The sequence below is a fragment of the Epargyreus clarus genome, unplaced genomic scaffold, assembly GCF_041222505.1.
Source record: "Epargyreus clarus isolate Ecla_fem2 unplaced genomic scaffold, WU_Ecla_fem_2.2 ptg000035l, whole genome shotgun sequence".
Taxonomy (NCBI): Eukaryota; Metazoa; Arthropoda; class Insecta; order Lepidoptera; family Hesperiidae; genus Epargyreus; species Epargyreus clarus.
In genome coordinates, this window is record NW_027332240.1 from 2,549,571 (window position 1) to 2,566,233 (window position 16,663).

The 16,663-nt window shown below is 38.3% G+C and overlaps 1 protein-coding gene across 1 annotated transcript; it reads right to left on the minus strand.

Moving 5' to 3' along the window:
* Nucleotides 1–1,904: 1,904 nt before the first annotated feature.
* Nucleotides 1,905–15,382, minus strand: LOC140756639 (uncharacterized). Its single transcript, XM_073092185.1, has 14 exons — nt 15,216–15,382; nt 14,131–14,326; nt 13,411–13,483; nt 12,958–13,085; nt 12,073–12,144; nt 11,906–11,989; nt 10,550–10,595; nt 9,229–9,398; nt 8,829–8,896; nt 7,718–7,853; nt 6,793–6,902; nt 5,606–5,699; nt 3,841–3,963; nt 1,905–2,047 (listed from the first exon to the last, which is right to left on the minus strand). Exons 1-14 carry the CDS (start codon nt 15,339–15,341, stop codon nt 1,977–1,979), a joined length of 1,497 nt encoding a protein of 498 aa, XP_072948286.1. The 5' UTR covers nt 15,342–15,382; the 3' UTR covers nt 1,905–1,976.
* Between the last annotated feature and the right edge of the window lie 1,281 nt (nt 15,383–16,663).

Below are 16,663 nucleotides of genomic sequence, written 5' to 3' on the forward strand. Positions count from 1 at the left end.
AGTTGCATTGATGTAGTTAATTGCTGAAATTGGAAAGAGTGGTTGCTAAACTAACCACTGTAATCCGTTTAATTAGATTAGATTAAAACTATTGTTGCTTAAATTAAGTATTGATAACATGCTAGTAATAGTTTTTATATTCATTTTATCTACTTCAGTCATTTATAACGTTTTATTCAAATATAACTGACTTAAAAATATTTCTTTTTCATTATAAGTCCCTACTGATTCTAAGAAGAGGGAATTTAATATCTATATACTCTATTGTTTAAAATAACATAACTATAATTTACCATTTGGATATTCTGTGACTGTATCACTTTTTCAAAATATAAACTTATTTTCTTAGTTTTTAACTAATCAATTTCATACGAATTAAAAATTCAATGTGAAATAACATCTAACATGATACTAATATTATATTATTATTGTGAAAATATTTAACAATAACAAGACAAAAAATTTGGGAGATTCCTTCAACCTGGCAACACCGTCTGCACCGTAAGCGTGACACGTGACGTCACAAGGGCGCACAGAAATAATCGCTTTCAGCCGCTAGGTGAAGGTTACAAAATCAGACATCCAACTAAGAAATTTCTCTCTGAAAATGCGTTTTTATGCTCAAAATTTCCTAATAATGTTTTAGAGACTGTTGTTTTATTTTTATTGGTTATGTTATTGATATAGCAATCAGCTGTTCTTGGCGCATGCGTGTTACGGAAGTGGTGGTGCCAATTATAGTGGCATTGGGCGGATATACACTTCAAAGCTAAGGGCAATATTTATTACTTATACAGTTATAGATATTTTTATATAATATAGGAGTAGCAGACGAGCATGCAGTCCACCTGATGGTGAGTGACCTGCCGCCCATGGACATCTGTAATCAACCCCAGATAGGATAAGATATTCCTACTTGAGGTCGACCACAGATGCACCGCTACCCCTGAGGACTAAGCTGGAACGCCGGAAAAGACTGTCTCCCTTACCCCACCCTTCAAAATGGAACACAGCAGCGTTTAACACTGCTGTTATTAGGCAGAAATAGATGTGGCAGTGGTGCCGCCAGAGTCGAACCACAAAGTGTTCTACCTTCAAACTAACAATATACAAGAAACTGTTTAGCTATTTCGAATTCAAGTATTCGTTAGGCTGTAGGATGTTGTAGAGACTACTTATACTCATTAAACAATATAATATAATTTGATTTTACTGGTTTCCATGTACTACTAAATTTGGTCCTTCGAGCCAGATTGACATTAAATTGGCATTTTACCCCCTTTTATGAGTCACTACCGGGCACGAGTCTCTTCTTACAACTGGACCTCCATCCATATTGGCGGGGGTTCGAGTTTGTGACCATACCTCGGCAGATGTTTTCAAACCACACAAGACCTCCTAGCATCCACGGCTTATATGCCCTCCGAAGCACGGAAGCACGACATTTTGCACTAGCGGTCACCCATCCAACTTTTGACCGCGCCCGATGCAACTTAGTTTTATACCTGTAGATCGATTGAGAGATACACAACCACCGCTATTGTTTCAACCAAATTACAAATATTTCGACTTTAAAGGTGCTAGAACCTTTTATGGTTCGACTCCGGCGGCACCACCGCACACCTATTTCTGCCTAATAACAGCAGTGTTACGCGCTGCTGTGTTCCGGTTTGAAGGGTGTGGTAAGGGATACATACTTTTCCGAGGCGTTCCAGCTTAGTCCTCAGGGGTAGCGGCGCATCTGTGGCCGACCTCAGGTAGGAATATCTATCCTATCTGGGGTTGATTACAGTTGTCCATAGGCGGCAGTAGCCACTTACCATCAGGTGGACTGCATGCTCGTCTGCTACTCTTATATTATAAAAAAAAACATTTAAAATCTAGAAATTAAGGCAATTTAATACAAACAGCCAATTTACATTATCTATTTAATATAATAATGATTACAAGGTACATTATATATAAAACAATCAGCTTTAAGATGCGGATGTTTTTGGCAGTGGGTCTTCATTAGCGACGCGTTGAGAAGTTGCCGGCGTTGTCGAATCTGTTAGGTGATTAACAGTAAAATTATAATTACTAGTTTGTATAATGCGTGTATACAAACAAGAAGGTGGTAGAACCCTTTATGGTTCGACTCCGGCGGTACCACCGCCACACCTATTTCTGCCTAATAACAGCAGTGTTAGTGAAGGGTGTGGTAAGGGCGACAGACTTTTCCGAGGCGTTCCAGCTTAGTCCTCAGGGGTAGCGGCGCATCTGTGGCCGACCTCAGGTAGGAATATCTAATCCTATCTAGGGTTGATTACAGGTGTCCATGGGCGGCAGTAGCCACTTACCATCAGGTGGACTGTATGCTCGTCTGCTACTCCTACATTATAAAATCAAATCAAATCAAAAAAAAGTCCGCTAAATTGTTGCGAGCAGGTGTAGTCATAAAATTTGCTATGGCGACGCGATTCATTTCTATATTCAGAGTGGACTAGCAGTTTAACGCGAACTATAAAGAGCTACCGCCGATGACTTGTGTCAAAGAAATGAAATGAAATGAAATATTTTATTTGCGGTAATAGTGATACAATAAGATGTTCACAATAGTTGCTAGGAATCTCACAATCAGCCATGTCATGGCATGCAAATCGTAGAGTCAACACCAAATAAGACTCGAGTTCTACCTGGGGTCGGCATAGATTAGTAAAGATTACTCACTCCTAACAAGAAAATGTAACCAGTTTTGAGAATTGAAATAGTTGCGTAAAAAATATTTGCCACGTCTTCATGCTAAAATGTCCCTAAAATATTTGAAATAATTATTTATTTATTATGTAAATTACGCAGTAATAGTTATTTATTCGTAATTTTTTTCTAAAAATGTTTTTATTTGTCAAGAATTCAAAAAAAGAACTTACTAATAAGCCGTTTGTGGCTTCATTCAATTTCAAGGCGGCGAAGTATCTTTACCAATCTATGGGGGTCGGCTACAAATACATTTCTACCCCTGAAAACTTCATTGGTACGCCTTGGTTAAGTATGTGGAAGACAGCAGTACCTAACACTGTTGTTATTAGCCAGAAATAGATGGGGCGGTGATGTCTCACGAGATAATCTACCACTTTGATATATATGGTAAATACAGTATGGAGAAAGTGGGTACTAAGTTGGAATGCCTGGTACCTTTTTACGACGGTATCCAAACCAGAGAACACTTAACATTTTCTTTTTTTTCTCCAGGCGCAACCTCCAAAAGGTACCCGACGCCGTGGGAGCCACGCCGGGTTATGTGGGATTTTCACCGCACTAAAACCCTCCCGGTGGCCGTCCTCAACGCTTGTTGGAGAATTCCGGCATCTCCGACGGAACACAACCAGAACCCTCTAAGCGCGATGCCCCGATCGGACTCTACCCTGGGGGAGCAGATTTCGCTCCTCCCACACCATGTAGTGTTTACGACGGTATGCGACCACACATACCGCCGTCCTTCCCGGGGTCGCTTGCTGGACGGTTCGACATACGGTGTGTACGACGGTCGCATACCGTCGTACACACCAGAGGGTGTGGTGAGCGTCAAGTTACCTGGGCGGAGCCCGACGGGGCAATGCGCTAATAGGACTCAGATTGCGTTCCTTTGGAGATCCCGGAGTCCTCTACCCAGCGCCGAGGACGGCCACCGGGGGATTTTAGTGCGGTAAGAATCCCACATAACCTAGTGTCGCTGCCACGGGACCGGGTACCCTTCGAAGGTTTCCCCCTTGTATTAAAAAAAAGCCTATCATTGCTTATTTTGTACACCCTACACCCGTAAAGAGCCGCGTAACAACCAGGCACAAATTAAAGTATTACCCAAGTAGTTCAGGTCAGCGATATCCCATTCCGCGGTCAGCATGGTGAAGACCGCCTGCTTGTAGTTGCCATACCCGTCACACTCCACCTCGGAGCCAGTGCGGCATTTCTCACGGGCACAGTCTTCCAAAAAATAATATTACTATAACTATTGTAAAGTTACATTCACTATTATACTTTATTGCGTCAGTTCAACATTATAGAAATAAATAAAATTAAAAATAGTTTAAAACCTTTCACTCGAAAAATAACGCTGGCCACACATTTATAGTCGCCACAATTTAATAGGCCCACTTTGACACATGCTATCGTTAGGCTCTAAGCATGTGACATACAAATCGATAACCAAAGAAACCGATTTTTACGACAATTGTATCTAATGTATTGTATAGATTACTTAATATTTTGTAAACAGAATATTTATTTAACATTTTTCTAATTCATCTAAATATTTAATAAAAAAGGAGAAAAGAAAATGAATTAGTATAATTTAAAAATTTAATCATGTTTAGAAGATTAAATAAAGCATCGCTGGTAAACTGTATTTTTTTTCGTTTTATCATTCACTAAGAAACTAAGTGTTAATTATTTTATTGTTGTTATGATGAAAAGGGATAAATAATTAGTTATTGGTAATTCTAAGTTTCGATTATTTGAAAGTTAATCGATTATGGTTTTTTCCGAAAGCTTTGAAGCCGCAAGCTCTAGCCGTCACGTGGTCGTAAATTGCCTACTAAAAAGTTAGTATAAAACATTTATGACAGTAGAATGGCATGTGTCAAAATGGGCCTATTAAATTGTGATGACTATAATTGGCTGTAACGCTGTATTCGTGACTTAAAAAACAAAAGGGGATTATGGCGGGAAGCGGCGGATGACAAGGACGATGTATGTGGAGGTCTTGGAATTAATTAAAAATAACTAGCTGGATTCAAATCTTTCATTGAAGATACCCCCAACACTATGCAGATACAGTAATACCTCGGACTTACACGATTGGTGGGACCGAGTGATAACCGCGTAAGTCGAATTCGCGTAAGTCGCGATATGCATGTACATACCATCGTATGGTATGATTTCGAATGTGTTGACTTCGCGCAACAAATACAAATGTTTACATGAATAATTGTAGGGTTAGTAAGCTTATTTTTTATAATCGGGGATTGCGGGACACTCAAACCATAGGAGAATCGACGAGATTTGAAAGTCGCGTAACTCCGAATTCGCGTATTACTGTACTCGTATTATTATAAAGACAAGAATCTTGAAAAATATAAGCCTATTGAAAAATATAGTCTTTTCTACAATTTAGATGACTACAACAACGCCTCATAATTATATAAAATCTGTCAACCTCTTTGAACTATAAGGCATGAAAAAGAATGATATTTAATAACATACATACATTTGAAAAACATTACCTCTGCTGTAAAAATAACTTCCTTTTTGTGACCTTAAACTGAAAAGTTAACCCACCGATTGACTTTGGATTTTCCCACTAATGTTTTTATTTAGAGAAGTTCATGAAAGTTCTGTTAATATAGCCTATGTTACTCGTAGATAATGTAGCTTTTGAATGGTGAAAGAATTTTTAAAATCGGTCCAGTAGTTTTTGAGCCTATACATTACAACCAAACAAACAAACAAACAAAGTTTTCCTCTTTATAATATTAGTGTAGATTTTCATATACTTTTTATTCCAAACTTCTTACGTGGACAACCCAAATTTGAATAAAAATATCTATATAAAAAAAAGACAACTAACCACAATTCATGTTCGACACCTCCACTCTGGGTACCTTGATACCCTCGATGAAGGTACCGTCCTCCAAAGCACAATAACACACAAAACGGCGACACTGTATCAGAAAAAGAAACTTTATTATGGGTGCCATAAACGCAAATTAGATATTTGCTGCTGTATAGTCTAAAAAGTGAATCATCCATGTTAAAAGTAGATATTCTGCTAGAGCCGTAAAAAACTACGAACATCGATAGCGTGATTTATTGGGTTGTTCGGAAAGTCATTTCGTTTTTTCCCGATAGAGGATTTAATTGTATTTTTTCACAGCTAACTTCACACTTAAGTCGCATTGTCATTATATGTTTTTACAGCTGATATAGCAAGGGTTGTGTGTGAATAAGTTCAATTGATTTTATGCAATAGTTTTTGGTGGGTGCCCTTTTAAATATGGAGAGCATTAAGCAGCACTTTCGTCATATTTTACTTTTTTACTATAGAAAAGATAAAATACTGCTCAAGTCAGAAAAAAATTAACTAATGGGTATGGAGAAGATGTGTTGTCAGTACGCCAGTGGCAGAATTGGTTTACAAAATTTAGATCCGGCAATTTTAAAGTCGAAGATGCACCACGTTCTGGTAGGCCGATTAAGGCTGATAAAGGCATTAGTTAATGCAAACCGGTCAATAACAATACGTGAGATAGGCCAGAGTTTAAATTTATGGAAATAAACCGTTTATGACCACTTGAAAGGCCTGGATTTAAGCTAGAAGTCTATGATCTGCTCACGAAAATGATCCATTTTTGAAGCGAATAAGTTACTCTACCACACCTACCATATTCTCCACATCGTGCGCCTTCAGATTATTATTTTTTCCGATCACTGCAATATTTTTTGGACAGTAAAACCTTTACCTGAAATAAAGAGGTCAAAAATCACCTGCAACAGTTTTTTGCAAGAATCAACCAAACAAATGAAGAACGTGGAATCACGCTCCTACCAGAAAGATGGCTTAAGGTGTTGGGCCAAAATGGACAATATATAATTTTATAAAATATTTATTCATTATACGAAAATTGTCTTTCATTTTCACAAAAATAAACGAAATGACTTTCCGAACAACCCAACAGAATATATGTGGCGCCATCTCCTGTCAACTCGCAGAAGTCAAAATTGTATGAACACTGGAAAATATGAAAGAAAAGTTACTTGTACGGGGGCGTAGAGCCACAGTGGAGTGCACTGCGGAGCTTCATAGTGCATATGACCGTCGATACCATACTTCTTTTTGAAGTACTTCATTTCACGTTTGCATGGTTCTGGAATAATTAAATACTATTTTAATTGTACTTTCATTTTTTTTAATTGTACATTTTGGGAAAGGGATGGTTTGCAAAAGAGTTAAGTAATTACTGAACTACATATATTACAAAAAATCGAAATAGTCTTTTAGTGAATTAGTAAAAGTATGGCAAAATGTTGATATCCTATCAAGAAAACAATCCACAGAATTTATAAATTGTGAAAGGATAAACACATTTTGTGGAAGGGATGATGTGCTAGCGATGTTTAAGAAAAGAAAATTCATTACCAGTAGATAAAGTACTGTATTGCAATTAAGTATGACGATTTATGAAAAAGACATTTAAAAATAAATATTCTCCAAAATAAAGCTCATGCAGTAGAGACATTCTTTGACAGACAAATTCTGCGACTGAATCCAATAAACTGATTCCCGAACAATTTTAGAAATTCATTTTAGTTTTGTACGTTACCAATTATCTTAATATCAAGAATATCACATATTTATTTTTTTATAATACTTATAATATTATGTCATAGATTAGTAAAGATACTTCGCCGCCTTGAAATTGAATGAAGCCACAAACGGCTTATTTTAGTAAGTTCTTTTTTTGAATTCTTGACAAATAAAAACATTTATAGAGAAAATTTACGAATAAATAACTAAATAATTATTTCAAATATTTTAGGGACATTTAAGCACAGAGACGTGGCAAAACTTTTTTACGCAACTATTTCAATTCTCAAAATGGGTACATTTTCTTGTTAGGAGTGAGTAATCTTTACTAATCTATGTATTATGTGCCAATATACAGAAATTATAAAACCGAACCATAGTCGCTCTCCAGCGGATCATCCCTCTTCCTCCTCCCAGCAGCCGAGGAGTGCACCGCGTGGATGTCCTGGCAGAAGCCTTGCCTGCACACCAACCCATCGTCGCAGCCTGGCTCCAAGAACTCTTCTTCTATCTGCGAAATTACTATCGACATCATCTGTCTAAAATTGATGATCACTATTTGTTTTAGGATTCCATACCCAAAGGGTAAAAACGAAACCCTATTACTAAGCCCCCACTGTCTGTCCGTCTATCACAAGGCTCTATCTCTGGAAATCGTAATAGCTTAAAACACTTAAAATTTGCACAGAATATGTATAATGGTGGCCGCTATAACAACAAATACTAAAAATGAAAAAAAAAAAACTCCAAAATAAATGGGGTTCGCCATACAAGAAACCGCTATTTTCGACATTTTTCAATTTGACAGATAGACAGAGAGACATTTAAAATGTTCAAAATGCATTCACTTCTATAGCTATGATGAAAATACTAAAAACAAGAAAACAAATTAAATTTTTGTGGCACGGAACCCTCCGTGTGCGACCTCGACTACCACTTGGTCAATTATTTTTACAACTAACTGACCCGGCAAACATTGTGTTGCCATATAAATAAAAAAATGTTAAGCGTGAACAAACCCTTATCAGTTAGAGGTATGAAAAATTGATAGTAGCCGATTCTCAGACCTACTGAATATTCATATAAAATTTGGTGAAAATCGGTAAAGCCGTTTCAGAGGAATATGGTAACTAACATTGTGACACGAGAATTTTATATATAAGATAAAAGTAGCAAACGAGCTTGTAGTCCATTGATGATAAATGGTCACTGCCGTCATACATACATACTTGCTCAACTCCATTTAGAACACAGATCACAGATGCGTTACCTTTCCTGCGAACTAAAATAGTTGCCATAAATGTAAGTCAACCGGCATCCACTTTCTTTCAATATATTCTAGCAAACTTTAAATAGTTACTTACTACTTTCTTAGTAAAGCATGCAGTCCACCTGATGCCAAGTGGTCGTCTTTTTATTCCATGGACTTAATACTTACATGAGGTTATTGCAGTTAATTTGTAATCGTGCTTTAACTACTCTTTACCTCGGTTTCTCTCGCCCCATTTACGTTATGAACAGTTTTCTTATACTCGGCACATTTTTCATTAAGTTCTGAAAATAATTGCATCTCCTATTGGTAAAAAACAAAAGGGTGATTTAGCATCCGAATAAAAAAAACCATTAAAAAACAATTGTGTTTATAAAGATCAAATTCCTATTAAAATGTCTCAGACTTTTTAAGTCTTGAAATCTACTTATTTACAATTAAACCAAATTCTCAACATCATTTTATTTGAAATTACTTACATACTCAACATACCCTTCTTGTCATAAAAATACCTACATTGTTAAAAAGAAACGCAGCATTTGAGCAGTTATTTGGACTTTGTCAATTATCTTGTGTTTAAAGTTATCAATTATTCAAAAAGTCAAATAACACTCACGTTGATAAGCGCTGCATTTGCCGCAGCAGTTGCACTCGTCCTTGTCTGGAAGGAAGGCACCTGGTGGACACTGGCTCTCCTTCATCAAGCCACCCTGGCAGTCGTACCCTCGGCAGGAGATGGGGCAGCTAGTGCCACCGGTAGGCGGTTGAAAACGGAAGTTTCTACGGCTGCGAAATTAATTAAATTGATGAATATATCTTGGCTGTACTTCCGAAAAGCGCATACCGCCGATCGACCTAAAATTTTGACCTCCTGATCACGAAGATCATAACGAAAATTGGCGCAAACGCCATTTTGAATGAGAAAAGCGAAGGAGAACCTCTTTTCGTTCGGTGTGCATGATCGCGCATTCCTAACCGATTAACACTATTTTTTTAGCTTTCCCCTGATCGGCGGTATGCGCTTTTCGGAAGTTTATCCTATATCTTTATGAACCTGTATTACAATTTGAATAGTTTTGAACTCGTAACAAAATAAAATTAAAAAGGAAATAATAAAAATTCCTCAGTCATCGCAACTGATTTCATCGCGTCACATCGCATCTCATCTCAGCTCAGTTAACCTCGCCTCAGCTCAGTTAACCTCGCCTCAGCTCAGCTAACCTCACCTCTATACTTACTTCAGCTCAGCTCACTTACCTCAGCTATACTTACTTCAGCTCAGCTCAGCTCATCCCACCTGACCTCAGTTTAACTCAGATACGTTCAGCTTATCTCATCGCTCAATTTAGCTAAGCTTACCTAAGCTCATTTTACCTCACCTCATGTCCACATTTGGTGTACCACCATGACCAGCACTATTGAATTTAAAGGCGAATTTGATATTTCACCTTAAATTATCTTTCGAAATTAAAAAATTGAATCTCACAGAAAAAAGTTCAAACATGTCGTTAAACAAACGCTATGTAAAAAAGCGTGCTATAAACTAAGTGATTATTTGACTGACAAAACGGTGTGGTCTGAAGTAGTTCCAGCTCCATGTAAAGATGATAAGCTTATCCTAACTTATATAACTATGAGTCCTACACACACTACTTCCACATGTACCATTAGGTTAAGTTTAACATTGTAAAAAAACATTTTTTTTTAAAAGATGTGTGTTATGGAGTTTCTTTCGCCCCTTCTTCTCTATAACGAAACACCTTGTAAAGTGGTGGTAGTTTTACTGACATTCAAAAAGTGCTCTGTAAAGAACCTATTTTTAATTTTAAAAAATGATTTGATTTGAAAATCGTCCGTTAAGAATAGCAATACAGACAAAATAAGAGGTATATTATTGCGACAACAAATTAAATGTGAAAATTGTCTAATAAACTTACACACTGAGCGATTCGTTTGGCAATGGAGGTACGGTTACGGGCACACCTGAAACACCAAAACCAAACATTTTATATTTCCTTGTCATTGTTGTATATGTTCTACTATTCTCGAGATGCACTGGCTCGACCACCCACTATGTGCGCAGGCGGCCGTCCGCTCTCGCCCTTGGCTCTCGCGATACTGACGCCGCGCGCCCCGCCACACCGTGAGCACGAGACAGTGTTTACAGCTGTGCTGTACTTTAGTTAATAGTCATGATACAAACACTACAGTCATGATTTCCGAATTTAATAATTATTTTGTTGTCGTCACTAATAGCAATGATAGAAAAAATATTTTATATCACGGCGTGCGTAAATTGACGTTTTACGCACGCTTCGCGTGCGCAAAACCCCCATTTCCGACCCCGTAATATAAAATTTTATACAACACGCGGACGAAAAATGTTTTTCTGACTCGTGTGATTGCAGTCCTCGCCTGCGGCTCGGCCTGCAAACTCACACTTGTCAGAAAAAAATTTTTCGTCCTCGTATTGTAATGTACTAATTAAAATTGGTAGTTTGATATTAAAATAAACTTATATTGTGGGTAGTATGCACCTAAAATCCCTATAAAAGTCTGTTAACGTCGGCACTGGTAGTCGGTTGGTAGTCGTACGTTAACCATCAAGGTGATAAGTTGTTTAGTGGAAACTATGCTAGTTGGCTGATAAAAGTGTTAAAATGGAATAAAAGTATTTACTGTGCTGTGAATTGGAGTTTTCCCGATATACTAAAGCCCGCTTTTAATAACCAATCCACCCAATGTTTGCCTAGGTAGACAGATTAATTGTTAATAACCTGCATTAAACGTGGTTTCTGAACATTGAACTTAACCTTATTTAAAAATATTTATGTCATATCACAAAGTGACAATACATACGCAAGATTTATGCAGTTTTATGTAAATCCTCAATAAGTAAATACGCAATAAAAATGGTATTTGCCCTATACTATTTTTATAATAAAAAAGCAGTAATAGCCTAGTGGTTAAGAAACTCGGCCTCTTGATCGAAGGGTCCGAGGTTCAAATCCCAGACGCACCTCTATTTTTTCAAAGTTGTGTGCGTATTAGAAATTAACTATCACTTGCTAAACGGTGAAGGAAAACATCGTGAGGAAACCTGCATACCTAAGAAAGTTTTCAAAGGTATGTGAAATCTAACAATTCGCACTTGGCCAGCGCGGTGGACTATGGCCTAACCTCACTCTGAGAGGAGACCTGTGCCCAGCAGTGGGACATTGATGGGTTGATGATGATGATGATGATGATTTTTAAATTCCTATATTTCACAAAATACATAGAATACTTCTCACATCTCCTCAATATGTTGTCGCAGCGAAGCGCTTTCAACTCCTGCTCCGGGTGCCCCCAATATGGATTGCAACCAGCCCTGAAATCTAATTAGAAGTCAAAGACAAAGCAATAAAATAGACACCGAATAAATTATCATTTTTTATATTAATTTAATATTATTATTTACCTATTGTAGTAACGGGTAGAAATTCTTCGGAATCAAAATTGTATTCATCTTGCACGCAAGATTGATCGAGTTCTGCAAATAATATGAAAACTCTATCATAAACTTAAGTATCATCCTATAGTTACTTTATTTTATCGACTTCCCAAAGAAGAGAGGTTATCTATTCTACAGGTATTTTTTATTATAAAGAGAAATATTTGACGCGATTTATTTTCTTATGAATCAAATGACACGTTTTTATTTTCACTTTATATTTTACTATGTGGGTGATGTTGAATTTAAAATCGGGTAAATTAGAGCGTCGTAGGAACGCGAAAAAGTGAGGCCACTACGGCTCAAATCTTCCCGATAAGGCTCTAGACAGACGGACCGCATTTCAACTGCAATCCAACCGCAAATTGCAGTTCAGGTTCAGTTTGAATGCAGTTGACACGACTGCAATAGAACTGCAAATCAAACGCGCAGTCCGAATGCAGTTATATTGCAATCTTGTCAACTGCTTCCAAACTGCTTCCGAACTGCACCATACCCACCCGCCCGCACTAATTCTATACGGGGGGACGGACCGTTAAAGTAGTGCGGGCGGGTGGGTATGGTGCAGTTCGGAAGTAGTTTGGAAGCATTTGACACGACTGCAATTTAGCTGCAATCAGACTGCGCGTTTGGTTTGCAGTTCTATTGCAGTCGTTATTATTATAATGTTTTTTTTTGTTTTTGCACACTAATTTTGCCTTTCGTATGCACATGCCTGTCACAGGGTTGCTGGAAGAAATTCCATTTTGGAATAAGCAATCCTTTGTACTTCATTTCTATCTCTTCTGTATTGTTATCTTTTTGTGTACAAAAACTTATTAAATAAAATAAATAAAGATGTTCGTATCTTACCTCTGTAGAAAACGCATTCGTCACAACAGCGACACTGCTCGTAATCAGCCGGGATGAACATACTCCGCCATTTGCCGTACTTGCGGTCACAATATGTCCGAAACTCGGATGGGCGGACCCGTCTCTCCCTAAATATTATTAAATATTATTAAAATAAATATACTTAGTTTAAAAAACTAAAAAACACGCTTTTCAAGTGCCTATCTATTACAGTTTAAAAGATAAGAGCACTGTGGCACACGAACAGAAAGCGGAGGGTTTCGTTTTACCCTTTGAGTGCGGAATCCTAAAAATCATTCTACAAGAGGGCATTATAGATATGTTTCAGAAAGAATGTCGACTGAGATCTTTACTAATTGTATTTTGTACATAGTATCGAAGTCGAAACAATAAAGGTAGTCTTAAATAATATGATCATTTCTTTTAATTTTAAACTTCGATGTTTCATTTTACCTGCAAGAATCACGGAAGAGTTCACATTCCGTGATATTGGAGAGACGAGGACACTGGGGGCAGAGCTGGTAATCTAAATAGTAAACAATTGATCAGTTAATGCCATTAAATCGACTATGCTGACCGAATTAGGAAAAGAGCATGTAGTCCATCTGATGGTAAGTGGGTACAGCCGTCCATGGATAAAAGAAGCCCTAGATACAGGGGCGGCTTAACCTATAGTGCAGGGTGTGCTATGCACACGGGCGCCGCCGTCTCAGGGGGCGTCGCGGCGCTCTCTGAGACAGCTAAAAGCATCGTCTTGGACCATCATGGTACAACAATGATATGACAGAAGCGACCAGCCAGCGCGGTGGTGGCAGTTGAGATGGCAGCTGTAAGCTATACCTACTTATAAAATAGCTTGTTGGAATATGAAAAAACTTTCTTGTTACGACGGCAAAGTTAATAGTTATAGCCGCGAGGGGGAGGGGGGTCAGGCCTAGGGGGCGCCAGTGTTTCATTGCACACGGGCGCTTCACGAGCTAGAGCCACCCCTGCCTAGATAAGATTAGATTTCTACTGGATATTGACCACGGATTCGTTGCTACCTCTGATGACTAAGCTGGAATGCCACGGAAAAGTATGTCTCCTTTACCACACTCTACAAACCAGAACACAGCAGCGCTTAACACTGATAATAACAATTGAATTATTGACTGAATGATCATGGATACTGACCCATCGTACTCCTACAAACTGGTCGTACTGTCCGCCTGCTAGGGATATGCACCAAGGAAGTTTGGACGTTACTCTGTTCGCATTTCTCATAATCTATGTCCACTTCGTTATTACGGATTAGGGAGAGTATCTCTGTCTCGCGCCAGTATTCGCTGGTGTCTTTGTCCTTTTCCACCAGCATTATGAAGGGGAGGAACTGTAATATTTAATGTTTGGTTTGTAAGTCGAAATGATAAAGCTTTAAAGGTTGACTGCTTGACGACATGATTCGACATCGAGTTTGATGCGAATTATAGAAGAAATAAAATCAAATAAAAGGTTTTTTTGCCGCCTTTCGAAACCAAGCCACGCCACTAATTTAACAGTATCATCGGGACTCTACAGTGAATCCTGAAAAAAGAAAATGGTGTCTAAAGATGTGTCCTATCTCATCAACTATATTGTTTTCACAGCACTGTATTCCAAATCTTTTGTAGGTAGAGGTATCCCTGTAGTTCCGGGACAAGAATAGGGCTACGGTATCCTCTGCCTGTCGTAAGGCGACTAAAAGGGGGCTTCTGGGGTCGTGGGAGGCAAGAGTGGGAGCTCGAGCCGCCCGGCCAACGGCCCCGGGAATGACGGCGGTATGTGTGGTCGCATACCGTCGTACGCACCACACGGTGCGGCGAGCGTTAAGCTCACCTGGGTGGAGCCCGACGTGGCAACGCGGTAAGTGGACTACGGTTGCGTTCCTTCAGAGATCCCGGAGCCCTTTACGCAGCGCCGAGGATGGCTACCGGGGGGGTTTTAGTGCAGTAAGAGTCCCACATAACCCTGTGTCGCTGCCACGACATCGGGTACCTTTTGAACGTTTCCTTCTCGGTAACAAAAAAATACCTACACCACAATTTCTACTTTATAACCGCTGTGTTCTGGTTTGAAAGGTGTAATAGCAAGGAGAATTACACAAGACTACATGCCCACATCGACCACAGGTAGGATTCCAATTCTCTGTGATCTGTGATCAGCGATGTCCACCTGCAGTTATCACTAACCTTTAGGTAGACACGTATGCCGTAGTATTTACTATCAAATAGCATAGCTACCTTCAAATCCTCCTTATCGGTTGCATTCGAGCTAACAACTTGTTGGTCCAACGTCACCACAGGTACAACACTATTGGAAGCGCCATAATGGATAAATAAAGATATTATAATAAATGGACACTTCATTCTGTATATTTTCTATTTACTGATTTAACATGTAGCTGATAGAAGTTCATAAGGTATTAATTTGACATTTAGCTGATAGAACTTGATTTATATGTCATTTGGGATGTTTAATGCCAGTTATTAAAAATGATATGTTTTTTTATTGTTACCTTTACAGTCTGGTCTGTGCTTAAAGACTCTTCTTCGCACGCGGGTTCCAACCATTAACGCACGCATTAACTCACTGCAGTCTCTTCGCGCTTCTTCTCTCTGAAGGCAGTGATAGCCTAGTGGTTAAGAACCTAGGCCTCTCGATCGAGGGATCCGAGCTTCAAATCCCAAGCACGCACCTCTGATTTTTCAAAGTTATGTGCGTATTAGAAATTAATTATCACTTGCTAAACGGTGAAGGAAAACATCGTGAGGAAACCTGCATACCTGAGAGATTGTACAATATATTTTTATAAAAGACTAAACGGAAAACAACACAGAGATATTAAACTAAAAGATATTAAACTAAAATAGAGATTGAGAGAAAACAAAAATTAGTTACGATACTTATTCAGTCAAATCAACGAGAACCAAAACCCCAATATTTGTGGTGTCCAATAATTAGAGGATCGACTCACGGCGCCCCTCTTTACTTTCTACGGCGCACTCTTTGGGGACCCCTGACTTAGCATTAAATAAAAATACAATAATGGGGTAGAACCATTTATTTTTTGTAAAATACACAATACAAAAGTGTCAATTATCTAAATTATTACAAATAATGTGTGAGCCGGCGAAATTCGTTCTTGCAAGTTTTACAAGTTTTTAATACATATACATTTCATTTCATTTCATATTTATAAAACACGATTATTTCATTTCATATGAAAATGGTAATGTAGTTCAACTGATATTATCAGTTACTGTCATCCACTTACAGCTGACCTGAAATACTATTAGGTCGATTAGGGCCTTTTTCTTGTTACGCATGTTTATTTTCGTGTCTTATCCACACGCGTGATATAACTCGCTGTAGTCTCTTTGTGCGTATAGTGCACATGACAGGAAAAGCATCTATGAAATTATAGGATATAAGTAGAATGCATTCCGACCGCATTCGCACGCAGACACAAACTCGCGTGACAAGAAAAGGTCTTCATCTACCTTATGTTGATCATATACCTTGAGGACTATGTTTGAATGCCTCATATATATGTTGATACACATATGTATATATGTACATACGTATCGTGGTGGTGCATTCGCATGGAGGGTACATCTATCTTTAATATCCCTTAGTTTTCAGGCTCCTTAATTGCCTGAATATCTGAGTGGACTCAAAATAAACATAT